This window comes from Botrytis sinoallii, assembly GCF_014898435.1.
Source record: "Botrytis sinoallii strain Bc 23 chromosome Unknown BSIN_009, whole genome shotgun sequence".
Taxonomy (NCBI): Eukaryota; Fungi; Ascomycota; class Leotiomycetes; order Helotiales; family Sclerotiniaceae; genus Botrytis; species Botrytis sinoallii.
The window spans coordinates 2,326,944-2,354,713 of NW_024066036.1; the positions used below are offsets into that span (position 1 = coordinate 2,326,944).

Here is a 27,770-nt window from a genome sequence, read left to right on the forward strand (position 1 = left end):
GACTTTAGCCAGCAGATAGAGGATTTTATGATTTTACGAATTTCTTTTCAGCCATTGTATTTGAAGCCATAAAAGAGAGTTCCGAATATATAAACAAGGAAATTCACTTCAAAAGAATAACTTCAATATAATGACTACTATATTAAAGATATTTAGACGAATACAAAGGAGACTAGCTCTTTCAGTAGTGCCTATATAAGGCCTACTACTTCCCCTCATTAGCTAGCTCTTTAGACAGAATACAATACAGACATTTAGGGGCCTACTAATGATAGTGGGAACCACGTCTCCCGTATTCCTGATCTCATTATTGAACCAACAGTAATAAATCAATTAGGTATAATATAGTACAAAGACTTTTCATTAATTTCTCTAAACTATAAAAATTCTATAATTTATAATTATGCGCGGGTTGGCGTCGGCCCGGGGTAGGCCCGCAGGGCTACTCACATGTCTGTGACGATTGCATCATTTAGAATACTAAGGTGAAGAGCTAGAAGAGCTCTTCGGAAGGAAGTGGTAATATACAGGATTGTGGATCACGTGAGGACCTAGCCGATCCACTAATATGACAGGATCGTTATACTACCCCCCCTTTCTGAAAAGCTTGCCCTCGAGCATACTAATAGTATTCTAAATATGATTCTCCAATCTAACTATATTATAATCTATATTCTTTATTATCACTAATATCTAATTCATAATTCCAATATTAGTTCCAATGTTGCCTATAATATAATTCGTAGTGTTATCGATCGCTTTATGGAAGTACGTGTTTTGCAATTTCATTGTTTTTGTAAAAAAGGCTTCGAAATCAATAAAAGAAGATTTCAAAAATTATTGAAAGATAAAATAAGCGAAAAAGAGGAGATCCGCTTGAAATGCATTTCTTATCGGTAATGTCGATAAAGTAGTGGAAGCGTTAGTGGAATGCAGATTAGTCTAACAGATCAACTAAATAAATTGCTTTGTTGTGATATCGATTGTGCAAGCATATTGATACTTTGAATCAATCAGTTCCTGTAATTTGCATACTAGGTTTAGGATCTTCGGATCCATTATTGATAGAGCAAGAAGACTCTAAATAATATAATAGTAAGGTATCAGCTTGTCGATGGGTGAGATCCGCGGGAGTGGAGCTAGGGAGAGGTCTTAATCGGAGGTTGTATGAATGGTTGTATTAGGGAAGCGGGCATGGAAGGCAATAGGTATTCGGCAAGCGGGCTAGCGATAGAAAGCTTTGCAGGAGCAATCAAGAGCTTAAAAAATTTATATAACCTTAATATAATGTAACAATTGCATTATTTAGAATACTAAGGTAAAGAGCTAGAAGAGCTCTTTGAAAGGAAGTGGTAATATACAGGATTGTGGATTATGTGAGGACCTAGCCGATCCACTAATATGACAGGATCGTCACAGTGTCCTCGCCAGCCCTTACGCGGATTGACCGTGACATAAAAGGCAATAAGCATTTAACAAGCAGGCTAGCGATAGGAAGCTTTGCAGGAGCGATTAAGAGCTTAAAAAATTTATATGATTTTAGTATAATGTGACAATTGTATTATTTAGAATATTAAGGTGAAGAGCTAGAAGAGCTTTTCGGAAGAAAGTGGTAATATACAGGATTGTGGATTATGTAAGGACCTAGCCGATCCACTAACATGACAGGATCGTCACAAAATGTCTTAAACTTAAGACATTTTATATTCAGAATTTAATTATTACTGATAATATAATCCCAATGTTATTGATATATTTGAAAAGATTTGTAAGGTATTTAATTCAATAAAATAATTCGATTAATATTATTTTTATTATTAGTAAAGATAATTTGAAATCATTAAAAATAACTTAGCTAATTTAAAAAAAAAAACTTTTCAATTGAATTTCACAATAATTATAACTCTAATCAATTTAAAGCCGATTTATATAATAATATTAATTAAGCTTTTTTGAATACTTTAATTAGTTTTTCAATAAATAATAATTGAAAAAGTGATATATATAGTTAAAGTGCTTTCATTAAACGAATTGAGTTGTTTATCAAAAACATGCCCAAATACTCTCAGACTTTCAAGGAGATAAACATTCCCCCTGATCCCTGATTGGCTGAAAAAAATTGATTATTAGTAAGCAATCCAAAATATCAATAGTATCAAAAAGACTAATATGAATCTTCAATACTATAAAATTTTATCGACAAAGAGGGTTTGAAAGTGAGATAAGCTTTTTTCAAATACGGGAGGTTGCGTTGCTTATATCACTAGTGATACTAGAGCTAGTGATCATCACGGAACTCGGTGTGAAATACTCCAACCAATCAACAAGCTCTTCGTCGCGTCTCCTGAATTGTCGTACAACTCCGTCTCTCATCTCATGTTAACCAAAGAAATTATTTCGAAAGAATAACAATTGAAGTATCCTATGCAGCAATTCTCATAATGGCGCCCAACGCAACTGCTCTACCTCTTCCATTTCACCCTTATTATCCTTTAGATCTCGAGATTCCACATTACCTTGCCAATCAATGGGATACTTTTACATTGGTCTCGATATTCGCTGCAGGATGCGCTGCCATTTTCTCAAGTACTTATTTACTGGTGATGAGAGTTAGACCACGGATCTCAACAGCTGATTTAGTGACGGTTCTCTGGTTTGTTTTATGTACATCACCCTCTGAGATCTCCATCTGCCATGAGAAAAGCTAACGAAGATTCCCAGGTGGTTGTATTCACCTCTTCTTCGAAGGATATTATGCCTACAATTTTCGACGCATGCCACTCATGCAAGATCTCTTCGGTCAACTCTGGAAAGAATATTCACTATCTGATTCGCGATATCAAACACAAGATGCTTTCGTTCTCTGCATGGAAACCATTACTGCAGTATGTTGGGGCCCTTCATCATTTATCCTCGCGGCCATGATTGCGACAGATCATTCGCTCCGATATCCATTGCAGGCAATCATATCGCTGGGTCAATTGTATGGAGATGTATTGTATTATGCGACATGTTTATTCGATTTCTATATATTGGGATTGGAGTACTCAAGACCGGAACCTGCGATTTTCTGGGGATATTTCGTTTTTATGAATTCTTTTTGGATTGTGATTCCTTGTAGTAAGTGTTTGATCGCCAGGGATGTGGTCAAGAGTAACTTCTAACAGCTTGCAGTACTTCTGTTCAATAGTGTAAAGGTAACTGGTAGAGCATTCTCGGCGTTGAAGAAGATGGAAAAGACATTGAAGACAAATACCAACGGCAATGGTTCTTTGAAGAAGACGATATAATCGGAAGCATATAACCGGGCGGTTTACCTCGGCATATAATTACAGGATCACTCAACAGTTGGATTGCTCAACTATTGGTCCAATGGATTGAATGATTTGGTTATCTCAACCTTCTGTATTCACTTCGCAATGCAATCAACCGTTAGGTAACCCCACCATGGGATTACAAATACAACTCCTTCCATTTCGGGATTAACAATCTAATGTCATAATATAAAAGCTTCAGAACTCCCTCAGTTGTCTTTCCTTTCTTGGTATTCTCCATCCTTGACTCCGTATTTCCTGTCCAATCAAACCGACCACAATTGAAAATGTCTCCATACAAAACTCCCGCTCAGAATCCCCCAGCGGGAACTGCATTATCAAAAGATCCGCCAACCCTATTTTCTCCACTCACCATCCGCGATGTCACGTTTCAGAATCGCATCTGGGTAGCTCCTATGTGCATGTACAGCGCGAACGACGGACACCTTACTAATTTCCATCTTGTACATTTGGGTGCCTTTGTTTATCGTGGAGCGTCTCTCACTATTATTGAAGCTACTGCTGTCCGCCCCGAAGGCCGAATCTCTCCTGGTGACGCAGGCTTGTGGGAAGATGCACAAATAGAGGGATTCAAACGGGTAGCGGATTTTGCTCATGGTCAAGGACAGAAAATTGGAATTCAATTAGCTCATGCGGGAAGAAAGGCTAGTACGTTGCCTCCCTGGATGGGACCTAGAGGGAAGAGTGCTGTTGCGGAAGAAAAGGATGGAGGATGGCCTAAGAATGTTAAGGGAATGAGTGCGTTGAAATGGGGTGAAGGGTATGCTGAGCCTAATGAAATGACACTTGAAGATATTCAAGATGTCATTGACGGATTCCGTGATGCGGCTAAGAGAGCTGTTGCAGCAGGAATTGATGTGATTGAAATTCATGGTGCTCATGGATACTTGTTGCATTCCTCTTTGAGCCCAGTTACAAACAAACGAACCGATCAGTACGGAGGAAGTTGGGAGAACAGAATTAGATTGTTGATTGAGACGATCAAGGCTGTGAGAAATGTCATTCCAGAGGGAATGCCTTTGTTGCTCAGAATCAGTGCTACAGAGTGGTTGGAAGATGTGGAGAGTTGGGATATTCCAGATACTATCAAATTGGCAAAGTTGCTTCCAGCACTTGGTGTTGATTTACTCGATGTCAGTTCGGCAGGTAATTCACCAACCCAGAAGATCGGAATGCATACAAATTATCAGATTTCTATTGCTGGGGAGATCCGTGCAGCGTTGTTTAAAGAAGGGATCAAAGATTTGAAGATTGGCTGTGTCGGTATGATCACAGAAGCTGAAGCCGCAAAATCTCATTTGGAGGATGAACCAACTACATATCCAAATGCAGGAGAAACAGTAGATGTTAAAGATGAACAAGGAAAGATCGCAAAGGCCGATATCGTCTTGGTTGCTAGACAATTTATGAGAGAACCTGAGTGGGTTTTTAGAGTCGCTTATAGATTGGGCGTTGAGGTTCAATGGCCTGTTCAGTACTTGAGAGCAGGCTTCTTGAAGGGCTCTGTTATTTAATACCGGATAGATGGATAGTACTTATAGATATAAAGTCCTATGATATATATATATAGATCGCTCTTATAGAAATTCTATCTTAGTCTATGCAAAGTCTAAAGTCTAAGATCTATGGGTATAAAAGCTTTGCCCTCCCACCTGAATTTACACTTCAAAACCGAGAGATCAATATTGCGCCTCACTAGTCTCAGCACTTATTTCCCAGCTCATAAACTCAGCATGCCCTCCACCTCCTCAAACTACAAAATTGACCTTCTCCCCCTTCAGATACCCCTCAAAAATCTCAGCAATAGCCTTAACACATTTCTCCTGACTATCCCTCCCAAACCAAGCTACATGAGGACTAACAATCAAATTTCTCACTCTCTCCTCACCCTCTCCCCTAACCAACGGACTCCCTCCCTTCTCCACCGGTTCCCTCTCAAAAACATCCGTCGCCGCTCCCAAAATTTCCCCCTCATCCAGCGCCCTCGCCAAATCCGCCTCATTCACCACTCCACCGCGGGCTACATTTACGAGAATAGCATCGCGACGCATCAGCGATAATTCAGGCGCGGAGATGAGATTCTTGGTCTCGGATGAGAGAGGACAGGAAAGAATAATGGTTGTGCATTGAGTGAGGATGGAGGAGAAGGCGGTTCGACCGGCGCGTGCTTGCGCTTGGGGAATGGATTTGCGCTCCGAGATGAGTACTTTCATTCCGAGGGCGGTGCAGAGATTGGAGATGGCGAGGCCTGGATTTTGGGTTAGTCTTTTCTCGGTCTCGTTTATGTAACTCTGAAAATTGCGAAACTCCTTATCCAGAAGTCGACCCGACAGATCGGATGGGATTCAAGTTTTGCTGCATTATCACCTCTTTCTCGAGATTCAATGTCACGTTTCAAGAATTCTTGTTTCTCTCATCTCAACAACTATATCCCTGCAGGGTCGATTCGAGTATCTTCGCAAACAAGAGACGAACAATATCCTCGAAATCAAGAGTCACGAAAAACTCCTCATCCCATCCCACTCCTCAGAAAAGCAAACCAAAAAAAAAAAAAAAAAAAAAAAAAAACAGAAAAAAGAAATCACCCACCAATCTTCCCACCACCCACCAATCTTCCCACCACCCACTATCCCCACAACCTCACTTCTACAACTCCTCGCGCCACCACCTTCCCAAGTATTCATCCCCAGAATGCCCGTCCCTGGCTCGCCCACTGCTCCGCCCTCATCGTCCACTCATGCAAACTCACCACATCCCTCTTCACCGCAAAATAAAGCGCCACCGCGTGTTCCGCCACAGTTTCAGTATTCGTATCCGGCATATTGGAGACGCGGATGTTGTTTTCAGCGCAGTAGGCGAGATCGACGTGGTTTGTGCCGACAGAGGTGATGATGATGAGTTTTAGTTGGGAGGGGGGGAGCAGCGAGAGGGTTTCGCGGGTGAGGGGACAGAGGGAGGTGAGCAGGATGGTGGCGCGGAAGATGCGCGGCGTGATTAGGGGGAGGGGCGTGTGTGGGTAGGCTATGTATGTGTGTGGGGCGGGGAAGAAGTTGGAGGGGAGAGGGTGGTAGTTGGAGTCTAGGTAGATGATGGTTTCGCCGGTTGGAGCGGGCGGAGCGGACATTTTGGGGGAGATTGGGTTGGGTTGGAATTGTGATGTCACTAGATATGATGAGGATTGTGGGAGCGGAGGATGTTGATGGAAAGGTTTTTTATGATGTGGGGTGGAAAATGCGGGGTAAGAAGATAAGATATAGGATAGATGAGAAGTATGGAGGATTGTAAAAAATAAAGTGAAGATACCGATGCATATGTGATTCGCCAGCAGGCACATATATCTTACACCGATAAAACAAGTCAAAACTTTCCAATGACCTCAATAGACTTGGCGCAAATCCTGTGGACGATGTGACAACTATCAGTTAAATAAATCACCACCAATCAAGTATTAATATTATGTCTGGGAGAAGTTTCATAAAGCAGGACGGCACGCAACAGTTCTTACGAGTTGCAATTATTATTAATCCAGAAATCCAAGATAGATGAATGTTACGCCCAAATGTAATCTAGGATGATAGACCTATGCCTAGAGTATATTTAATGACAATGCGAAGAATAAATGTACAGAAATTCAATGTAAACATTCAAAAAAAAATTCGTTTGATTGGTTCCGAAGAATGAGAGGTTCGCTTGGAGTGTAATGATGCAATGTTAAACAAAGTCTCCTATTTTGATCTACTACATGCTCGCTTAGAACACCATCGTGATTTCTATTTATCATTTATGAAATAAATCTTTTAGCTCGTTCTCAAAGACCTTGTTTCTGGTCTCTTATGATTGTTTTCCTCTTTATAAATATATCAAATTCTAATCTCTAATTATAAACATAAGTACCTATCAAAAAACAATAGTATTTTATCAGATGAAAATAGTAATCAAATTATATAAATAATCTAATCATTATTATCTGATATTGTTTTGAACAAAACTTTCCGCATGACACGCCATACTATATCCAAATGATGAACATGCTAATGAAGAATCCCATTTTTGATTCGCTCCAAATCATACCTCAATCTCACAATGCCTTACTTCATATCACGAGACCCTAGTCCCCAGATTTCCCGTACTCAAGAACCCTTTGTTCCCCATAGCACCTCTCCACCCTATACTCAAAACACCAAATATCAACCTTGCATCTACAATTTCGCTTTCTTTTCCCCCCTCTACACTATCCGCAACTTCACCATCATCCCCAGGAACTTTCTCTTCAACCAAGAAGCAAACCTGTCGAATGTCTCCTGGTGCTAATACAGGTCTCTCCAATTCCACATCTCCTCCATTTTCCTTTTCTGAATCAGATAGTACAATCTCCCAATTCAAGCTCGTAGCATTGAATCCTTTGGTCGTGGTCAAATGAACTAAAGTCAATGTAATAGGGTTATCTTCTGTGATGTTTTCTAATTGGGCTTCTAATGCATATTTCTTGGATGAAGAAGTATTGGTAGAGGTAGATTTTGGAAAAGGTAATGGTCCGATTTTGGTACGGACCACGAGACATCCTTTACAGATGAACTGATATAGTTTATGAAATGTGCGAGTACGCGGAGGAGAGGGCGGAGACGATTCGGTATATGTTACTGTAACAGCCAGAACATGAGAACCTTCTTCTTTGAGATCAAAATGAAGAACCTTCTGTAATGAACTCTGAGATATAATTTCTGCTTGCGGGGGTTGTTCCCCTGAGGCTGTAGAGACCTGTGGGGAAGACTCAGGACCGGAAAGAGGGAGCAATATCGGAGTTGGTGTGGAAGGAATCTTCATTTCCGCAGTGAGAGTAATATTTGATATTATTTTGGTGGTATTGGGCGAGTTTGAGATATCCGGAGAGGTATGGGTTTGAGCAGGTTGAGAAATAGGAGGAGGGAGCTCATTGTTAGCGCAAAGAGTACAACTGAATATCTCTCCTACATATGCAGATCCAAAAGCTGGAGGGAGTGTGAGACGAGGAGAGAGAATAAAGTTCGAAGGGGTGGGAGATGGATATGAGAGGGAGGCTGAAGGAGCGGGAAGGCTGAGATTTAAAGGTGGTGAAGGAGATGGTGTGGGAAGTGGATGTTGAATTGAAAGCGATGGACGGGAAAGTCTGTTGTAGCATTTAGTATTTAACACAACTTTTACAATCGAGCAGATTAGGTCGCAAGAGAGACCCAAATACTACATACCTTAAAACCTTCAAACTGACAGAATGTGGTTCTTTCACTCCGTCCAAGGTCGAGGTAGTTCGTTGATGCGACATATTAAAGGGTGTATACGTGTCTCGTGCTTATCTCAAGGAGACCATGGATCAATGCCTACTCACGCAACGAATACAACCGCCACGAGCGTTTTAGTTGTCTGTTGTAAGGATCCCGTTTTCAATTGTAGGTTTGAAGTCCAAATCATACAAGGTCTAGAATCGAACAAGGCTGAATGTCCAGACCAGACGCTCGATTATTACTGCCGTCTCCACCGCCTTCTTATCGCTGGTTCCTTACCTTATCGATACGCCGCGGCTAAAGTTTCACATCCTTTCACTCGTCATCACTTTTTTTTCTTACATTTTCACTCAAAATTACGAAAATCAATTCCCAAATCCCATAAGACCAATATTGCTCTATAAATCCCTGAAATAAAGATGGGCGACGCTGGTCCTTCGACACAGGAGACTTTTCAAAGGTCTACTCAAGGAATTCCATTAGCTCGCTCCACCGGACTTATGCTAATCCTCGATACTCCCAAGGTAATGACGATAGGTATCGATACCATATCCACGACACTCCCACCTCACACCTAACATAAACAACCATTTACACCAAATTGTAAATTCATTCTTCACAAATCAATTATCACTAATTCCCGTTCCAATAGGCCGAGGAGTATTTGCCTCTCAAGACATTCCCGCCCGTAGCGTGCTAGAAGTATGCCCTGTTTTAGTTTTAGATCCCAGTGAGAATGAAAATCACATAAAAAAGACGGAATTGTATCATTATACGTAGTGAGTTAGCCTGGTTGGACTTTTACATGTTAATACGAATCTACGTAGGTTCATTTGTGAACAAGTCTTGCTGATAAAGATGGTTTCTAGTAACTGGCCATATAAACCTAAGAGTCCTATTGAGGGCTCAAATGGGACGACAAAACCACCTACCACCACCCAAGCCGTGATACTTGGGCTAGGTAGTATGTTTAATCATTCAACATTACATCAAAATGTTGGATGGGAGAGAGATGTTCACAATCTCCTTATAACCTATACTGCACTAAGGGATATCAAAGAAGGAGAAGAATTATGCATCTCATACGGATCAAGGTTGACATTCAAGGACACTGAGGCAGATGCGCTGAATGAAGTTGAGGACGAGAATGAATTATTAAGTAGAATTGAGTTGATTGATTGACCATTACTTTCCCATTTTCAATGCGTAATGCTACCTATAATTGAGAATCTTTTCAATGTTCTTTTTGGAGAGACATGACCCTTCTGGGCCTGAATGCTCTCAATGTACTCCAAAAGATGTAAGTACAAGTAAGAAGTATCCATAATTTTCGTCATTCAAGACCTGGAGCAATTTAAGATTCTCATAAACACAAAAATTAAAAGATAGCATTTAAAATCCAGGTGGAGGTGGAACGGCACTATAGCCGTTATTGCTTCCTGGTGGTGGACCTGATGGTGGGGGAGGAGCCTATATTCTCAAGGTTAGTTTCTCTCAAACTATAATTTGACTGCCCCTTCCAGTCGGGGAGAAGGACAGTCTTGCAAACCTAACTTCTACAAAGGAACTCGGTTAGGAATATATGAAGTGAGGAAATAATATACATACCGATCCACCTGGTGGAGGTGGGGGTGCCTCGTTAGGAGGTGGAGGAGGGCCTGAGCCTGGAGCACCTTGTTGTTGCTGTTGATATTGAGCCATAGCTGCCATGTACTGTTGATAATATTGAACATATGCCTCATACCCACCATATTGAGCATAAGGATCAGCATTCGAACCATAATATTGAGCAGCTTGGGCTCCATAGTCTGCAGGGGTTGAAGGACTAGCTGCATTAGGAGTGTTGGGAGCTGGTGATTTGTTGTAGTTATTGTATCCACCACCGCCACCATACGAGTTAGACCTATCTGGGGCGCGATCACCGTAGCCTCGCTCTCCTGAATAACCAGTTTGACCGCCATAACTACGTTGTTGAGGTGGACGAGCCTTGAACTCTTCATATTGCTCTCGAACATTCTTGAGAAGATCCTCACAGAGCTCTTTGGCTTTTTGTACCTCATTCGGATCCGGGCCACTAGAAAAATGTCAACCAAGTGTCCGAGCAGAACTGAATTTACAAACTTACGCGACGTGAAGATACATATCTTCATCACTCTCACGACCGGTGCCATGTTCCATGAAACCAGAACCACGTCCCTTGATTTGGACACGACATCTAGTTTCCTGTTGGATGTGCTTTACGTAAGCTCCACCGTGGCCAACAACTTGAGCACGGAGGTTAAAGCCTTGAATGGGTTCAAAATCAATAGGAATCTTCTCCTCGGGCCATTTGCGCTAGAACTTTTGTTAGCAACCAAAATTCATGTTGTCTAGAACGAAACTTACTCTGCCAAATTCGTCTCTCTCAACTTGCTCAGGCTCGCGTCTACGGAACCGACGTTCGTCAACTAAGTTAGGGAGCTCCTGCTTCATTAGTTCTTCGATCTTTTGAACGGCTTGCTCGAGGCCTCGCTTTGTTTGACTTGTAACGTGGAGGTACAATGGGGGATTCTAAGTATATTATCAGCTCGCTTTCCTCAATATCTAAGTTCATGAATTGACTTACAGCAGCCGTAGCCATGCTTTTATCCGGGTAATAATTTCCTCGCGTGGTGACATCTTGAAAAGTCAATATTAAAATCTCTAAAACAAATGGTGAGTTGTAGGTATTGCGTACCAGCGCCGGTTTCTTCCTTAATCTAAATGTCACGCAGCGGAGGTTAGCAGATGCCAAAAGGGTGTATGTGTATGGTGCTATTCGCGCTTCAGGTAAGCTTGAAAATCTTCCCACACAATATGATTTTACTTTGAAAGGGGGTAGGAGGAAGTATAGAGATGATTCATGGCTAGACCTATGAAGAAAGCCTGATGTATCAGTGGAGTATAACACAAGGAGTATTTACCATCTTTTGAGTAGAACCTTTAGTCAGTGTATAACGGTTTCGCAAATCGTTGACTTCGATGTCTTTGATATAATCGCCATCTGCGATATACATCTCACCATTTATATTGCTTGCGCTGTTACCTGCTCCGGCTCCTGGAGATGCTGACTTTCCGACTGGACTTTCAGCTGCGCGAATAGGTGGCACATCGGCATGTTGAATACCTTTCTTAGCTTGGATTTGTGCATTGATTTTTGCAGCAGCGGCAGCTATAGTATTCAATTAGCATGTATTCATGTAACATAGTTCCAGGATGGGTATGTACCTGCTGCTGCAGCTGGATCTGCACCTCCTTTCTTTGCAGATTCCGGGGCCGGGCTACGAGAAGAATGACGGCCGAGGGGAGACCTGCTTCGTCTTGCATCTGCCTTTCTCGCAGGTGGTGATCGCGAACGTCTATCGAACCTTGAGGTTCTCTTCGGCTCAGGCTCCTTTTGATCGAAGCGCGAACGCTTTGCTGTGCGACGTTCAGTATCATCCATATTGATAATTAGTGAAGCTTGTAAAGGTTGAAGTAAATATTGTTTGTAGTAATGTGAGATGAGATAATGGGCCTCGAATTGTAAACAGATAACTGTCACAATTGATTGTAACAACTACTGGTACCCAGTAAATTTATGAGGCTGAACTTTATTTCGAGTTTTTGTGCTGTTTGTTCGGTGACAAGGATTTCGTGCACCGACATAAACTCCAAGACACTAAAATATCTGGGGTCGATACAAAGATCGGCGAATGCCGTATAGAAACAAATTCAACCTTTTTGTGCGGTATCGGGGCTTGCTTAAACCTAGACCGTCACTTCTTCTGAGTCAAATTGTTTAATCCTTCTCAGTTTTTTGAGATAGGAATACAACCGTTAATAATCTCTCAAGAAGTATTGGATAATTTGAATTATTCAATATGGCTTCACGCAGAGCTGTTCTCTCACTCTCTGGAGTGAGAGCAGCAATCCCTAAACGCAGCACTTCTATTACCCCTCGACAAATTCAAAGATATCAATCCTCTTCTACTTCAGCTCTAGAATATAAGGCACTTCACCGTCGCATCTCACCTCTTCCTACATCCGATGCTCCTCCAGCATGGTCAGCACAAGCAGCTGTTTCCAACATTCTCTACGAAACCCCCGCTCCCTCCGCCACTCCAGCAAAACGCCATGTCCTTAACTGTCTCGTACAAAACGAACCCGGTGTTCTATCCCGCGTTTCCGGTATTCTCGCAGCTCGTGGCTTTAACATTGACTCCTTGGTCGTTTGCTCTACTGAAGTCGAAGACTTGTCTCGCATGACAATTGTTTTGTCCGGTCAAGACGGTGTTGTTGAGCAAGCTCGTCGCCAATTGGAAGACTTGGTTCCAGTTTGGGCTGTTCTCGATTATACTACTTCACCCCTCGTACAGAGAGAATTACTTCTTGCGAAGATCAATCTCCTTGGTCCAGAATACTTCGAGGAATTGTTGGCGCATCACAGAGAAATTACTGCTAGTGATCCTGAAGCTTTGCAAGGTCAAGATGATTGGGCTACAAAGCGATTGGCAGAATTGAAGGATAGCGATGATTTCCACCCCGTCAAATTGGCCCAAAGTCAAGCTTTGAGACATAAGCATGAGCATTTGAAGTCGATCACATATTTCACACATCAATTTGGAGGCAAGGTCTTGGATATCAGCACACACAGCTGTATTGTCGAGGTGTAAGTTACCAAATGCTCGATTTGCGCGTGTAAATGTACTAATCATACGTTTTTAGCTCCGCTAAACCAAGTAGAATCGATTCATTCATGAAGTTGATTGCTCCATTCGGAATTCTCGAGTCTGCACGCACAGGTCTCATGGCTCTTCCTCGATCTCCATTATATGGTCCTAACGAACAGGACAACTTGGTGAAGGATGCTGAAGAAATTGTTGATGCAAGTACTTTACCTCCAGGATAGATTTGATGATATGTGGTTCAATGGATATGGAGTTGGCGTCACAAATTATCTAGAATAATGGAGGATAAGATTTATTTCTGCATGCAATTCTGTGTATCATTTATATATGAATAAAAATTAAAAATAAACGACGATGTTTCCAAACGCCAAATCAAAATGCGCCTAATGACCGCAGTTGTTAATACTGCTCCCAATCTATGATTTAACTCATACAATCTTGAGCATTTCGCTCCTCAAAGTCTAACATGAGCACCAATCCCTGAGCCCAAATACCAGATTGTCTCCGTCCATTGACCAAGTCGAAGACCAATTGTGCCCTTCGCATCTAATTTTAGAGTGCCACCTAATGCTCTCTCTACTGCGTCATATCCTACCCCATCAAAAGACCAGTCGACGGGCAATTTAGGCGATTCGCTTGCACCAGGGGGTACTGCGAAAGGATAGTCGTAAACAATTTTGCCAACTGTTTCGGTATGGTTATAAAATGCTTCAGCATCAATAGATTCAATGTAGATTGTGTTATGTCGTAAAGGTGAGAGTAATGTAAACTGTGCTGTTGATGAGAAGAGATGGAAAGTTGCATCATCAATGAAGTGCGGTTTCCCATCATTGGGACCCTTATCGTTCCCAGTCCCAGGCGTCGATAATCGAGGTGTAGGCATCGTGACTGCAAACTTGCTAAGTGCCTTTCCGAGTTTTGGTTGGTATGGAATTGATCCTTCATGAGTTTCGAAAGTAAGAGTCGTATTGAAACCAGAGACATATTGCGAAATTAATTCTCGACCAATTTTGCGCCCCTTTTCACCACCGAATGTCATGGGATCCCAAGTAGCTTCAACAAGAACATTCGTATTATTCCCTCGAGAGACACTGATATCGCGCACCGTAGCATCACCGATTATTGAGCCGTTATTCAAGATATGGATATTCACGTAAGGAATTCGAGCAGTGTATTCAGTTGGATTAGTGAAGTTGATTTTCGCTTGGAGATTGATTGATGTCCGCCCTGTGTTTGATATCTTCAAGTCGCCAACCTTGAGGTTGAGTTGGTGGAGATCACCGCCCGTAGAGATCGCTGCAATCCCGTCAGCTTCAGTGCAGTTGCGCTGAAATTAATAGGCCCCTAACGTTTCAAAGGAACAACTCCTTCCGCGGGTAAATCTTTAATAATGAAATCACCTAGCACAGTAGATATTTCAACTTCAACCAAAGCATCAATCTTGAGACTAACAGCCTTCCCACCCAGATAATAATCAGCCACGAGATCCCCAAATACATCCTCGTCTGTGATTTCTAGAGGCGCATTTTTGATATGTGATTCGATCTTCAAAGAAGCATCGCCTTTATCATTAACTCGTTTCGATCGAGCTTCCTGCCATTTTTGTAGGTTTAGCACACCTAACTTATCTCCCTTGTAAAATACATCGGCTTTCGCACGAACTTTCGAAACGTCAAGGCTAAAATTCATCTCCTTAGGCAAAGCTGCTAATACCATTATATCCCCAGAAATTCTTGGATTTGACTCGGGCGTTCCAGGCTCCGCAAAAGGTCCAGGTAAGCTGAAATCTGTGTTTGTGAGAGAGAAGTTCTTGATCAATTGATCGAATGTATGACCTGGGAAAGGTACTGGTACAGTGACACTTGATATAATTTGAGTGATCCAATCGGGAGTCTCTGGAGATGGTGCATTTGAACCTCGAACAAAAATGGTGGTGTCATTGCCGTGAATGTAGTCACTGAGAAGTAAATCCAGCGGCGAGGAATGTGAATTGGGGCAGGTTTGCAAAAGACTTTCAGGTAGATCTCGAACGATACCTGCGACGTCAAGGGTAACATCTGAATATGGCTCGATCATGATGTCATCAGTAGTGGCATCAGCGAGTTGAATATGTGGTTCGTCGGCAGCGCAATTCGAAACAAGTATATCGAATCGCATCGGAGGAATACTCAACCTTATTGGGTAGCCATTTACCAAGGATAGCGAGACTTCAGCAGCCATTCCACGATGGCCATCTTTGGAGAGAGGGATCTCCTTGAAGTTGAGACGAGTTATGTTATACTTGGGAATGGCTGGAATTTCATTGCCTATGGGTCAGTTAGCAACTTGATTTCAAAGTGCAAGTTTTACATTGAGAGAGAATCTAGGAAGTGGTGACTGCGCTCGCGGGCAATTTTTTGGATACACCTATAAACTATAGATCGTGTGTATATTGCCCGAAATCCAGCCACGAACTTCCTTCAACCGATACTTTTCTCCCCAAAGTACAATGACGCAAAAGAACGATAGAGAGATTGACCTTCAAAAATCATTGACTCGGATATACTCTGAGATCCAAGCGGAAGTAATCCTGACTTCAATGTGACATCGGCCTTGCCCAATACCCGCAACTGTCCCAAACGACCCTCTAACCAGTCGTTGGCAACCTGTCTTAATCCATCGACACTTCCTGCTTTAAGATCGGTAACGAAGTCGATTGGTGTGACAACACCATTTTGAATATTTACCACCACCTTGGGCACAACAGCGGTTCCGATGAGAAGATTATCATATTCCGGAAGATAGACCTCGACGTTCGATTCCTGACTTTCAACCTCTTTCGCGATCCATGTGCCAAATCTTCCAATATTCCTAACAGCATTGTTCTTGACCCTTGAAGCATCCATCTTAAAGTTTACTTGTACGCGAGCTTTCACTCCATTGGCGGTGAAGCTGTCTATTGAGAGGTTCGTAGGCTCGATAACAAGAGATTCTTTGGCATACTCTTCAATGATTGCAGGCGCGAAAAATGCACATATCAGAATGATGATGCCAGCCAAAAACAACATGGTGACGGCGAAAATCGTTGGCCATCGCAAACCTTCATTGGCAGGCTTGCCAGAGTCTCGATTATGGATAGAACGTAGAGATTCTGCCGCTGGCGATACGATTCGACCATCCTCATCTTCGGGTTCTTCGCCATCGTATCGAGGAGTATCATCAGAGTGCGCTAACAAGGGCGATGATTCGTGTGAGTCGTCAGAATTGTCCAAGTCCTGTGAATTGACAGAACGTTGAGAACGCTTCGACGATGGTCGTTGCTCTGGACTGAGCAGGAGTGGAGACCCCGCACTGTCCGACATGATGGAGATAAGGATAATTGATTAAGCTGGTGCCGGTATGTATCACTCGACGCACCGCGCGAGGATGGATCTAATGATATCAACAAAGTGATATTATGTTTGATATCCGGAAGATGATGAAAGTAATGTTTGAGGTGTCTCGAATATTGGAAGGCTGAGTGGGCGTCGTAAGTCTTGTATAGGTTCCTGGGGAGTGTAAGCAGCCGCCACACCGTGCGTTAGCTCAGAACGCCTTATATTAATTGATTGGGCCAACGTAGTAGTATATTTGTGCATGCATTGTGCCTTTGTACCTGAAAATTATGAATTGATGCCAACAACCTTGGAACCTTCCAAGGTTGTCAAATTCAAATGTCTCAGAAATATGTATACACTCGGAGGCACTGCTTCGACTGCACATGTACAGGATACACCATATCTTCATCCTATCTTTATATTTCACCAACAAGCAAGAACACGACACGTTCGTCCTACTTCGTATAGATCACATAACTGGGCCAGCGTTCTGGCCAATATTAGCCATGCCTAGGATCAAGTGTCTAGAAAATATTGTGTCAACAAGTATGTGATCACTATAGGATATCCTCAATTTCGGGCCAATCCTCACCTGAAATTTCGAACGATGAAGTACCTGGTGTGGTAGGTACAGTATATGGCCGAAATTCTGATGCTATATTCATTACCATGGTATCTGATGCAAGTGCAGAGTCCTCAGCAATAGAACAATGAACATTTACTCGTCCTTGGTTTTGTATTGCAGTGGAAGTCTGATTACATATAGTGAAACTACGCGGTCTAAGTGCAACGCGGTTGTTCAACAGGGGATATATCCTGAATGAACTCGGTTTCTGGTAGTTTCCAGAGCGATGTTCGAGGCCGTCGACTAATAAATTCCAAATCATGAAAGATATTCATAGGCTCCGCGGCAATGTCACGATAATCTCTGCAGATTTGTTCGCGGCTGTCATAGAATAGTCTTGCCTTTCCTAAAGTTTGTGGTGGTCTCATCAAGGATTTTATCAGTAATTTCTTCGAGTTCTAAAATTACTTCCATGAATGACTCCCATACTATTGCTCCTTAAAAACTCTCCGATTCTAGCTTTCTATTCACACATATTGAATGACCAATGGTTTAATGACAACATTAGTCACTGTGTAGACTCATTGTCTATTAATTTTATGACTCGCAACAACATCCATTGACTCTTCGGAGCACTCGAGTATACTTGAACACATACAAGCTATCCTAGTTCTACTTCCCTCGCTCTCCCCCGTACACAAACATACTACAATTCATCAAATCCACGCAACATAAAAACAAAACATCAAAGCTTACTTTATTGTATCTGCTGTCTCCTCTATCACGCCAATTTTTCTCTCGTCGATCAACATCTACCTCGATTTATCACGCTTCAATTTGCAGCAGGCATTAACCAATCAAGGTCTATCCCCACATTCCGTAGGATCAGTTCAGTAGGATCTACGTCTGCTTGATAGCTAATTCATTAGACTAACCAAGTAGTCATTAGAGACATAGAATATACTAGAAATCACAATACTCTCGTTCATAATTTCAAGGACCATATGCGATCTTACGATTCGAGAGGACCCGAGCATCCTGGGAGGGCATTAATTCCAGGGTGACGTCGAGAAGCTCAACTGAAATTCCTTCTTCGAATCATACAATCTTACAATTTAGAGCTTTGCCGCTACAAATTTACTGGCGACGTAGAGGTCTTAGATATCGAAATGATATGTACGAGAATATCAAATCGTTAGGAAATGATGGATATTTACCTACAGATATTGTCGAGTTAGCGGAGCGCCTTCAACGTGATGCTCGACCGACAAGAGGCATTTTTCGGCTGTTTCAATTCGCCTTCCAGGTGGTTACTGGCTCGGATCTCAACTTCAGTCAACCCTATAGGTGGTCCGATAAGATGGCCGCAACAAAACGCATCAATGGTCTAGACAGCAAGGTTTTGGATGATCATGATAAGGCCAGATATAATGCTCTCGTCGATTTGAAAAATCACTGTCAGCCAGATCGTGGCCAAAACGACAACGCAGACAGCTTGAAAGAACTACTTGATTGGGCAGAAAGAGACTTGAAAAATGCTAAGGGTAAGGGATCACCGCCCTCAGATCCTGCAACAACTGAAAAAGAAGCCGAAGAGCTCCGGAAGCGATTGAATGCTTACAAACGAGAGGATGCAGAGAGATTTAAGGCAGAATCAGGTACGATCTATAAAGGTGACACAGAATACTGCTAACCATATACAGAGCGCAACGCTCGTCGGCATTAAGTCTATGACGTCAGAAGACTTCTGGGGGATTAATGGAGCTCGAGGTTGATATTTTTTAGATGGTGGATGACTGGGATTCGACTTCTGCGTGACTTTGATAGTACTCCATAGCTAAATGGAAACTATCCTCAAGACCTCATTGCGATATTGTGAATTTTTCTATTGTTAGTAAACATTTTTAGTGACTCTACGTTCGAATGAGACTTGGCACTAAAATGCCGGCCGACTTTCATTTTTAAGCTTTGTGTTATACAACCTCGCGAATGATACTCAACCTTAAAGACTGATAGAGTATATTTTGTCTAAGAGGTAGATAGATGGGGGCCTAGATAGAGTAGAGGCTGGTGACCTAATAGATTTATGTAGAATGAGTAAATCACTAAGTGAAACGAGGTTTGGGGGGTAGCTGGCATACATAATTATCTTGAGCGAAGTTCTTTCACAAGCCAGTGAAACTCAAGATGTCCAATTTATATCATCATGTATAACAAACAAGATTCAAATTGCACAACGAGTCATCGAAGTGTCCCCAAGAGACCAGCAAAACGATATACTGGAAGAAATGATATTTTGCATTGTACCAAGTGCGATGGCCTTCGTAGACATCATGTCGCAAGGTCGCTTTAGCGAAGGGGCTAGGATGGATCACATGGAGTGGGGTAAATCTCACGTTTGCGCATCCATTTGATGTAGACACAAAACTAAAATACCTATTATGACAACGTATTGATCTTAGCGCCATGTTATCAAGGATTAGAATAACATCCAGTTTCAAAGCTTGCCTCTCGAACATCACCTTTCGTAACTACAGTTCTCTTCTTTCAAACCCGCCACCGTATCACCGAACAATCTCTTCATCACCGACCAAACCTCAACCCTTCGCTGTAGGGGAAGTACTTCATGGACAATCTGGCCGAACATATAAAATAGAAGTGCTGTGTGTTCATTGAGCAAGGTATACAAACACTCACAACCTCATTAATATTCCATCATTCCACAAATTACAAAGCTCATTTTTATATCCAGCGCAGAAGGAAAGAAATTCGTCATCAAGAACTGTCTCGAGGGTGATTTTCAATATCAACAAGAGCTTCAGCCACCACCTTTGGCTTCACATTCCAATTTACGGATATTCATAGATACTATTCCAGATTTCGAATTATTTGTTACGATTTTTTCAAGGACAATCTTGTTCAGTTCTGCCAGAGAAGTTTGTCTGAAGAGACTAGGAAGGGTATTTTGAAAGGGCTCTGACTAGACTAGCTGAGATGCATGATAAATTCATCATTTATGGAGATATGGATATCTTTTATGGTGTCCATCGTAAGAGTAATGGCATGGCTTAAGGGTCATGAATTAAAATCATACCTTGACAGATATCAAACTAAACAATATTCTCATTGACTATGAAGAAGCAGCCGACAAGCTTCTTCACATCAAAAGCGTCCGCGTCTCAGACCTAGAGAAATCTATTATCCTCTCTCCTGGTAAAGGAGTAATCGACGGTAAACTTGGTAATTAATTTTGGCGCGGTCCCGAATCTTGGTGTAAAGCAAAGCAAAGAATTTCTTCCGACATCTTTTCTATAGGCATAGTTGCCATATGCATTATGAATCAGCAGATGATATCGTATGATGGTCTGAAAAATGAGGATTTAGTCGATCGCGAAGCATGGAATCAGATTTTAATGCGGCAGATGTCAATTTTCTGGGACAAAGATGGCTATCTCGCGTTTCTAGATCACATCGGGAAGGATAATCCGTTTTTCGATCGTGGCAGCGATATGGTCAATGACTTTAAGGGTCCGATGACACCTGTACGGAAATGGTCGTATCTTGATGCAGAGTTTAGAGATGTGGTTATGAATCTGGCGAGGTTAGATCCTGAGAGTAGGCTCAGTGCAAGAGAGGCTTTAGAACATCCGTTCTTTGATGATGACAGTACATTTTAGTCGATAGCTAGCAATGAGATAGGAGTCAATCTCGGTATGAGGTTCAAAATAACATCATGAGAGTCTGTAGGAGGCTAAACGAATACTACGCAGGTACTGTCTGATTGATCGAATTCTTATAGATTTTTTCAGAAAGTTATGGAATAGAAATTTCTGGTCGTCTTGAAAAGTCTAGGTGATTGGTTTGGCTAGTCGGCCAGACTCAAGTGAGGACGTCATTACATTTCGCTCGAAATAAATGCTATAGAAAGGAGTATCATATGCCAAAAGAGACTTTGACTCCATCCCTGCTCTCCATCTGCAACTTATGCTGTTCCTCAAACCTCTCCTCAGGATCACGGTTCTCTAAACTCGTGAATGTTTTTGCAAACCTCACTAAAATATAAACACATTCATTGAGCACCATTTCTGTGCAGGACAAACTCGATCTCCCTTAGAGAACGGAATATACGCCCGAAGTTGCGCGGTTCCAAGCTTCTCCCATCTCTCTGGCCTAAATTTATCAGCATCCGCGCCCCATAGATCCTTATCCAAATGCATAGATCTAAATATGTAATTGACTTCGGTTCCACGAACAACTAATACTGGATCTTTTCCATCTAGTCCTCCTCCAGTAGGTAAGATGCAATCTTCGCCACATGATCGTATACTTCTTCCAGAAGGTGCAAGTATACGTAGACCTTTGGCATATTGAGTTAGCAACATCATCAACGCGACAATCATCTGATTGGTGAACTCACTTTCATTCACAATAGCCTTTGCATATCTCATCTGCTTTAACGACTCGTAGGTTAGAGGTCCGTCATAGTTCGACACCTCATTTTGAAGCCGATTCCACACTTCAGGATGCCTTGCCAAGTGGAAGAAGACGTTTCCAACAGCAATGGCAGTTTTATCTCGTGCTGGAAGAAAGATATTGAGCAAATGAGAACGGGGTGAAACACGGTCTTTTGTCGTTTTCAATAGCTCATCTAAGAGAGCAAGTCGTCTGTTTGAACTTGGGGAATTGGTAGGACTGGAAGGATCTTTCGCTTTCTCTATCGCTCTGTCGATTTGCTGGTCGACAAATGTGTAAATCTCGTCACGAGCCTTCTTCCAAGACCTGTCTAAGCTTTGCAGAAAAGCAAACTTTCCCAAAGCGACCCGCAAGCCGATGCCTTGCAAGATTGTGTCAAAAGCTGCGAGAAACCTCTCGGTGTCAAATCTACCTTTTCCCGGTTCTAAGATATTGATCGAATTACCAAAGATCAATTCCGTGGAGGTATCAAGAAACTATATGTGTCAGTTAGATTAACCAGATTTTCATTCTAGGCGCGTCATACAAGTCGTTTCAACAAGGGCAATAAGTCCACAGTAGTACCATCATGCGGTATCATAGCAATTAGGATATCCATACGCTCTGCTAGGACGTCTAGATTCGATATTTGTGCCCTTGCAAAGATCGATTTCGAGGCAAGGTGAGCTTGCTTCCATGATGAACCATCTGTATTAAAGATTCCTCGTCCTAAGAAGCATTCTGTAGCATACAGCCTAGAAGGCTCTACTATGAATTTCTTCTGCGACGTAACAAGGATGGTATGTATGTTTTCTGCATCCATTTTGTAGATGGCCTTCTGGCCCCAACTATTGGCTTCGAAGGTCTTGCCATGCTTATCAAACAAGGATTGGAAAAAAGCAAAGTTGTTTCCATTCGAGATACTCTTCACTACACCCACGAACAAATCGATGCCCCAAACAGGATCTTTGTGTGAGTAATGACGTGGTCTGGAACAGTTATGCTTCTGTCGAATTCGTTCCTGTCTTCTGCCCTGAACCAGCTTGCTGAAGAAATGAAGAACGATGATAGCAACTACAATGCATAAAGAAGTACCTTGGTTGAACTCCATGTTATGTATCGAAGATTGACCCAAGTAAAATTCTTCGAGATGAGGAGGCGCATTGGTCGGTATTTTGATTTTTGGGTCAGAGACCGTATAAAAAGTATCAAGTATGGACAGTGAGCTTGGAAAACCAAATGAATAAATATCAATATTCGTAAGAAGTAAGAAATAAGATCTCTTCTATATACTAAGATATAGTAGTGGCCCTGTGAAGTTTTGTCTCGGTCTCTTTTTCTGCTCGCCAACTTGAAGTGGTCATAACACCGAACCAACTGTTTGGTAAATGAGTCGTTCAGGACCAAATCGCTCAGAAATACTGACTATAAGCCCTGTACTTTTCCTGATGAAGGACTGTACGAAGATTCGTGGGGATGTATGAATGTACTATGACAAGTTGGTGACATATTCCATTTGGAATAGTCCAATAATTGAACTCACTGCACCAACACTATCCAACATGACCAACACCCCCCATCATTGATTACATTGCAATATTGCTGCAACATACTTATCTCGTAAGAATGATATGCCGACAGCAAACATCTACATTGAGTGTGTTGCATCGCGTTGAGTGGGACGCGGTCCTAATTTCAAAAGTGGAGTACTACGGAACGATCATCGCGGTCTTTATTTGCATCATATTTTACACTGATATACATATCAAAAAATCTTGTTACCCATTTTCAGGTATACCAATCCTATATAAATCCGGCATGATGGCATTTAGCTGCCTCTCATCTGGCTGCCATCTTCCTCTTATATCTCTCCACACCTCCACTGCCCTCGCCTGACCAGAGCATGTCGCGAAAGCCTTGAGCACATTCGTTACGATCCAAGTCGACATGTATATACCTTCCACACCTTGGTCGAGGGCTTTCAAATATGCTTTCCACACACTTTCCAATCTGGCACCCGTCCACTTCGTGTATCTAGTACCACCATGAATACAGAATCCCTTGAAAAGAGAGAGGAAAAGTGCACCGTGCAAGGGAACGTTGAAAAGGCCCATTTCTTCAAGAAACTTGGCCGCTTTATCTAGCTCGCCTTCTGTAACTGCAAAATGATTGACCAACAGCCTATACGTTTGAATATCCGGACAAACAATGGAGCTCTGTTGAGCTTTCGCTCGGCCTTCTGGATCATGCTTGAATTCCAACGCCATTCGTAACAACGCGCGCTTGACTTCTCTGCGATTCTTGAAATGCCTGTGCCATTCCTGTGTGCCCGAACGTTCCGCATGCATGATTTTCATTCGCTCATAGATATTTAGCGCAGCGCTTGGCTCGTATGACTTGATAAGAGCCGAGATCATTGCGTTGAGAACAACGGTATCGACAATTTCTCCAGCATTGACTAACGCTGCATATGCTGCTCGCGCTCCATCACCGTCGCCTTTCAGACCACAAGTAAATATCATGCTGACATAATGAAATCGGTTGTACTCGAAGCCCCTAGCTATCATTTCCTTGTAGATCATTTCGCCAAGGGTAAATTTGCCGGCTTTGCATGCGACATCATAAAGAACATTGAATGTTGCATAATTGCCTCTGACACCTGCGATGTGCTCCATTTCCCTCCACAGTTTCAAAGCACTTTCGACCTCTACATCTGTGGCCTTGGCAACGTATTTGGAAGCAAAAGAAATGGCACTTGTCCATTCCGAAACACTTAAAGGAATAGCTGTTGATTTCATATCGTCGACAACCGAGAAGTACCTGAGCATCGAGTGCTCGTCTTTCCTTTCTACGATACTCAAGTGGCGAAGTAACATATGTCTTAGGTTGGCTTCTAAATAAGGAACTCGAGGTTCTGGCAGTTCACGGTAGATTTGATATATATCTTCCGCCTCATGGGAGTAGAAATTCTTCAGTGCAGATTCCAGCTCTTTGAGCTTCTCTTTCGTTTCGTCATCGGCCGGCCATGCCTGATGAGCGGGTGGCCATTCATCTTCCTCTTCATCCAAAATTTGTAGGTGGGGAGCGTAACCTGGCTGGTGAAGGTCTGGAGATTCCATGACGGGTAATTGATGTGTATACGAAGTCCCATGGTACTGATCCACAAGCTCCATGAGCTCTTCTCGAGTCTGATTTGCCTCATTCGTGATCTTCTTTTCGTTCACCGCAGATTGTGTATTATATGTGTAATTTCGTCCCTGCGTATTGAGTTTGGTTGACCGCAGATCCTTCGTAGATATGTTAGGTCTGTGAGAAGTGAAAAAAGTTACCGGTTGTAAAGGCTTTGGGGTGTGTTTGTGGCAATGGCCTGCACTGGCAAGTGAGGAAATAAACCATGCTTCGAGTCCGACTGTACTTGAGACCATTTGTATAGGTTTCCTGAGATGATGTCGTCGGGAAGACTTCGTGGAAGCTTTTGGGATGTCAATTGGATATAAAAAGGAAAGAGCTTGTCGAGGGGCTGCTAGCTTCGAGATGAGGGTGCTGCTCGTCGAGGAGGAGATACAAGAGGAGGACATGAGCCGGCTGACATTTTGAGTTTTTGTCAACGTCTCTGAAAAGTCATTGGAGCCAGGCCAGCCCTCCAGTCCTTATCTGCCGTTGTGGTTGATTTGGGAGCTTGTGGGGGGTTGAGGATTGATATGTTGAAAACTTTAGGACTTATCGCCAAAATTTTGGAAATTTTGGCGGAGATTGCCGCCAGACTTCAAAAACCTATCAATATTTGCGACCCAGAACATCACCACCCCCGCAATATTGTTCATAGATTACTTTGAGATTGTAAGTTCGATATTTTGATTGAGTAAAATAGATCCTAACATTTCGAAAGTTCTGCGAGTATGAGGGGCCTCAATTTAAAGCCATCGCGCGTTTACCAAACGGCATCGGCATTACTCGCATCTGAAAGTATCTCCCAAGCACCACCATGGTATAAGACAATCGGCTCAGTACCCCCTTCTGAAATCCTTACACGGACGCAACCTGTTCAACACCGAGGAAGCAATGGCAGACCTAGGACGAAAAAAGCTAGCAAGCTATTCAAACCACAAACTATTGTATACGAGGAAGATCGAATAAGACAAGAATTCTTCCGTGATCATCCATGGGAGTTAGCAAGACCTAGAGTTGTGCTGGAAGACGATGGACGTGATGGGCAAAGATGTGATTGGAGTAGAATAGCACAGCCAGGAAGACCTTTGACCGGTGAAAGGTAAAATTGATTCTCAGGGTATTGCGACGTTTGGTTAACATTTCGACAGTGTGGTACAGAGGCAGCTTTGGCTGATACACAACACGCAAATGTCTAATAGTGAGGCTTATGATATAGCACGGAAGGAATTCTATGCTCTTCGTCAGGAAGAGGAGGTCGAACGAAGGATCGCGAAAGAGGAGGCAGAATACGTTGGAGCATACTTTCATAAAGGTGCTTTGGAGGTTGGAATGGAGCTGGAAGATAAGAGTTACGAGGACTGGAAGGCATGGGCTACCAAGGAAGTCGAGGCTGCGAACTTGCAACAACAAGGAGCATACACTGGCGTTGGCACCGAAAATGAGGACGCTGCTCTTTTGGATGATGCAGAGGCTGTTGAAGAGCCAGCAACAGCTGTCGCATGAAAATGCTCAATCTTACCAAAGGCATGTACAACAGCATTATAAGGGCAAAATTGGCGTTAATGAGCATAAAATTTACTGGGTGATGTTGGACTATAGTTTTAAAGGATCTATCAAAGGACATTGATAGATGCGGTAGGGCTAGTAGGTCACTGATATTCCTTTGTGTGGTGATTGTCTAGGCCCGTTGTACTGTTCATAATTGAGATTCCTCAACTTGGAAGGATAGCATATTACTGATGGTATTTTGGCGTTCTGCTAGTGTACCAAGAAACCCCTCCATTCCACCCTCTTCTGAGGATTATCCCCATTTATCTGTTTAGCAAGGCCTTCCCACTGAACGAGGAATCGATCATAAATACCTAGCCATAACAAAACTTTACCACTTAAGCTCAATGTCTTTACCCTTGCCCAACTTTCCACGTAAATCGTTTGCATCTTCCAAATTGGGGCCACCCCGAGAAATTTCAACAGGAAGCTTGCCATGACCACAAGAACGGCAGTAGCAGGACCATTTGTTACGATGATATCTGGATATTGCTGGTGTATTGTACTGGTCATCGAAATTTTGTGTAATGCCTTGAGACATCCCAGCATACACCAGAAGGATGATATGGGTGCAGTGTAAAGTGGTTGATGTATCTCCCTCGCTCTTGGAACAACTATGAGATCCCAGACCCCCGTGGTAGCATCAAACTCGCCAGCTTTGGTACATGGCGAAGAAGGTCGAAGCTTCGATTGTATACGCTCCTCGCAATCTTGAGCCTTGGTAGAAGAAAAGTTATCTCCCGCAGATATGATATATGTCCGGTGTTTGTATCTTGCTGCATCTGTATCGCGAAGAAGAGATACCATCTCTGCAGTATGACCACCAGAACCAAGAACTACCACCATATGAGAAGGCTCATCTTTACTTTTGACTGGAGGTTGTCGAGCATTTGGAGAGAACAGATAGAGAAGTCGAAGCTACATTGTTTCAAATCAGTGCATTGTTCTAGAATATTGGATATCATCTTACAAAGGCAGTGGTGATAATAATCAAGGCTGCTGCTGTGATCAGAGACAAGGCTGAAAGGTAAATCATGGCTGGAGCCCATGCGAGGCTGAAGGAGCTAAGTGGATGTTTCTGGGCCCTTCGAGGAGGGAGAGGATACGAAATAGTCTGGAATATGTGTATAGGAGTGTATGGTGTAAATTGGATGAATGTAGGGTCGAACTGAATAGATGAATGGGATGATTTGATGATATACGGCTCTCATATCATGAATTACCAACAGTATATGATATGATGTGAACTTGATCAGATTAATTTTGAATTATCATTATCATCATCATCATCGTCATTCTTCATCAGTATCAAATACGGTAAGCATTATTGTTGTCTCCTTCCTTTCCATCGATCAATACTGTCCCGAACCGAATCGGTTATTCCTATTGTGTGTATA

General features: G+C 42.5%; 14 protein-coding genes across 14 annotated transcripts; 7 read left to right on the forward strand and 7 right to left on the reverse strand.

Annotated features, from left to right (window-relative positions):
* Positions 1–2,441: 2,441 nt before the first annotated feature.
* Positions 2,442–3,290, forward strand: EAF02_006174 (uncharacterized protein; the record flags this gene model as incomplete). Its single annotated transcript, XM_038902222.1, has 3 exons — positions 2,442–2,664; positions 2,722–3,120; positions 3,175–3,290. 3 exons carry the CDS (start codon positions 2,442–2,444, stop codon positions 3,288–3,290), a joined length of 738 nt encoding a protein of 245 aa, XP_038758439.1.
* Positions 3,291–3,601: 311 nt separating this feature from the next.
* EAF02_006175 (uncharacterized protein) lies at positions 3,602–4,849 on the forward strand (the record flags this gene model as incomplete). The annotated part of the gene is made up of 1 exon (XM_038902223.1): positions 3,602–4,849. The coding sequence occupies one exon, from the start codon at positions 3,602–3,604 to the stop codon at positions 4,847–4,849; it is 1,248 nt and encodes a 415-aa protein (XP_038758440.1).
* A 79-nt stretch (positions 4,850–4,928) lies between these two features.
* Positions 4,929–6,459, reverse strand: EAF02_006176 (uncharacterized protein; the record flags this gene model as incomplete). The annotated part of the gene is given in 3 exon segments (XM_038902224.1): positions 4,929–5,583; positions 5,944–6,069; positions 6,081–6,459. The coding sequence occupies 3 exon segments, from the start codon at positions 6,457–6,459 to the stop codon at positions 5,084–5,086; spliced, it is 1,005 nt and encodes a 334-aa protein (XP_038758441.1). The 3' UTR covers positions 4,929–5,083.
* A 974-nt stretch (positions 6,460–7,433) lies between these two features.
* EAF02_006177 (uncharacterized protein) lies at positions 7,434–8,634 on the reverse strand (the record flags this gene model as incomplete). The annotated part of the gene is made up of 2 exons (XM_038902225.1): positions 7,434–8,481; positions 8,561–8,634. The coding sequence occupies 2 exons, from the start codon at positions 8,632–8,634 to the stop codon at positions 7,434–7,436; spliced, it is 1,122 nt and encodes a 373-aa protein (XP_038758442.1).
* Positions 8,635–9,012: 378 nt separating this feature from the next.
* On the forward strand, positions 9,013–9,775 carry EAF02_006178 (uncharacterized protein; the record flags this gene model as incomplete). The annotated part of the gene is made up of 3 exons (XM_038902226.1): positions 9,013–9,130; positions 9,246–9,372; positions 9,463–9,775. The coding sequence occupies 3 exons, from the start codon at positions 9,013–9,015 to the stop codon at positions 9,773–9,775; spliced, it is 558 nt and encodes a 185-aa protein (XP_038758443.1).
* Positions 9,725–12,056, reverse strand: EAF02_006179 (uncharacterized protein; the record flags this gene model as incomplete). The annotated part of the gene is made up of 8 exons (XM_038902227.1): positions 9,725–10,063; positions 10,202–10,667; positions 10,719–10,927; positions 10,979–11,143; positions 11,199–11,251; positions 11,310–11,331; positions 11,536–11,783; positions 11,840–12,056. The coding sequence occupies 8 exons, from the start codon at positions 12,054–12,056 to the stop codon at positions 9,986–9,988; spliced, it is 1,458 nt and encodes a 485-aa protein (XP_038758444.1). The 3' UTR covers positions 9,725–9,985.
* Positions 12,057–12,474: 418 nt separating this feature from the next.
* Positions 12,475–13,502, forward strand: EAF02_006180 (uncharacterized protein; the record flags this gene model as incomplete). Its single annotated transcript, XM_038902228.1, has 2 exons — positions 12,475–13,262; positions 13,319–13,502. 2 exons carry the CDS (start codon positions 12,475–12,477, stop codon positions 13,500–13,502), a joined length of 972 nt encoding a protein of 323 aa, XP_038758445.1.
* A 92-nt stretch (positions 13,503–13,594) lies between these two features.
* On the reverse strand, positions 13,595–16,757 carry EAF02_006181 (uncharacterized protein). The gene is made up of 3 exons (XM_038902229.1): positions 15,800–16,757; positions 14,631–15,587; positions 13,595–14,577 (listed from the first exon to the last, which is right to left on the reverse strand). Exons 1-3 carry the CDS (start codon positions 16,620–16,622, stop codon positions 13,736–13,738), a joined length of 2,622 nt encoding a protein of 873 aa, XP_038758446.1. The 5' UTR covers positions 16,623–16,757; the 3' UTR covers positions 13,595–13,735.
* Positions 16,758–18,376: 1,619 nt separating this feature from the next.
* EAF02_006182 (uncharacterized protein) lies at positions 18,377–18,928 on the forward strand (the record flags this gene model as incomplete). The annotated part of the gene is made up of 2 exons (XM_038902230.1): positions 18,377–18,860; positions 18,906–18,928. The coding sequence occupies 2 exons, from the start codon at positions 18,377–18,379 to the stop codon at positions 18,926–18,928; spliced, it is 507 nt and encodes a 168-aa protein (XP_038758447.1).
* Positions 18,929–20,537: 1,609 nt separating this feature from the next.
* EAF02_006183 (uncharacterized protein) lies at positions 20,538–20,879 on the forward strand (the record flags this gene model as incomplete). Its single annotated transcript, XM_038902231.1, has 1 exon — positions 20,538–20,879. The coding sequence occupies one exon, from the start codon at positions 20,538–20,540 to the stop codon at positions 20,877–20,879; it is 342 nt and encodes a 113-aa protein (XP_038758448.1).
* Positions 20,880–21,254: 375 nt separating this feature from the next.
* EAF02_006184 (uncharacterized protein) lies at positions 21,255–22,765 on the reverse strand (the record flags this gene model as incomplete). The annotated part of the gene is made up of 3 exons (XM_038902232.1): positions 21,255–21,559; positions 21,620–22,151; positions 22,202–22,765. The coding sequence occupies 3 exons, from the start codon at positions 22,763–22,765 to the stop codon at positions 21,255–21,257; spliced, it is 1,401 nt and encodes a 466-aa protein (XP_038758449.1).
* A 667-nt stretch (positions 22,766–23,432) lies between these two features.
* EAF02_006185 (uncharacterized protein) lies at positions 23,433–25,232 on the reverse strand (the record flags this gene model as incomplete). The annotated part of the gene is made up of 1 exon (XM_038902233.1): positions 23,433–25,232. The coding sequence occupies one exon, from the start codon at positions 25,230–25,232 to the stop codon at positions 23,433–23,435; it is 1,800 nt and encodes a 599-aa protein (XP_038758450.1).
* Positions 25,233–25,553: 321 nt separating this feature from the next.
* On the forward strand, positions 25,554–26,328 carry EAF02_006186 (uncharacterized protein; the record flags this gene model as incomplete). The annotated part of the gene is made up of 2 exons (XM_038902234.1): positions 25,554–25,924; positions 25,974–26,328. 2 exons carry the CDS (start codon positions 25,554–25,556, stop codon positions 26,326–26,328), a joined length of 726 nt encoding a protein of 241 aa, XP_038758451.1.
* Positions 26,329–26,583: 255 nt separating this feature from the next.
* Positions 26,584–27,409, reverse strand: EAF02_006187 (uncharacterized protein; the record flags this gene model as incomplete). The annotated part of the gene is made up of 2 exons (XM_038902235.1): positions 26,584–27,291; positions 27,344–27,409. 2 exons carry the CDS (start codon positions 27,407–27,409, stop codon positions 26,584–26,586), a joined length of 774 nt encoding a protein of 257 aa, XP_038758452.1.
* Positions 27,410–27,770: the final 361 nt, after the last annotated feature.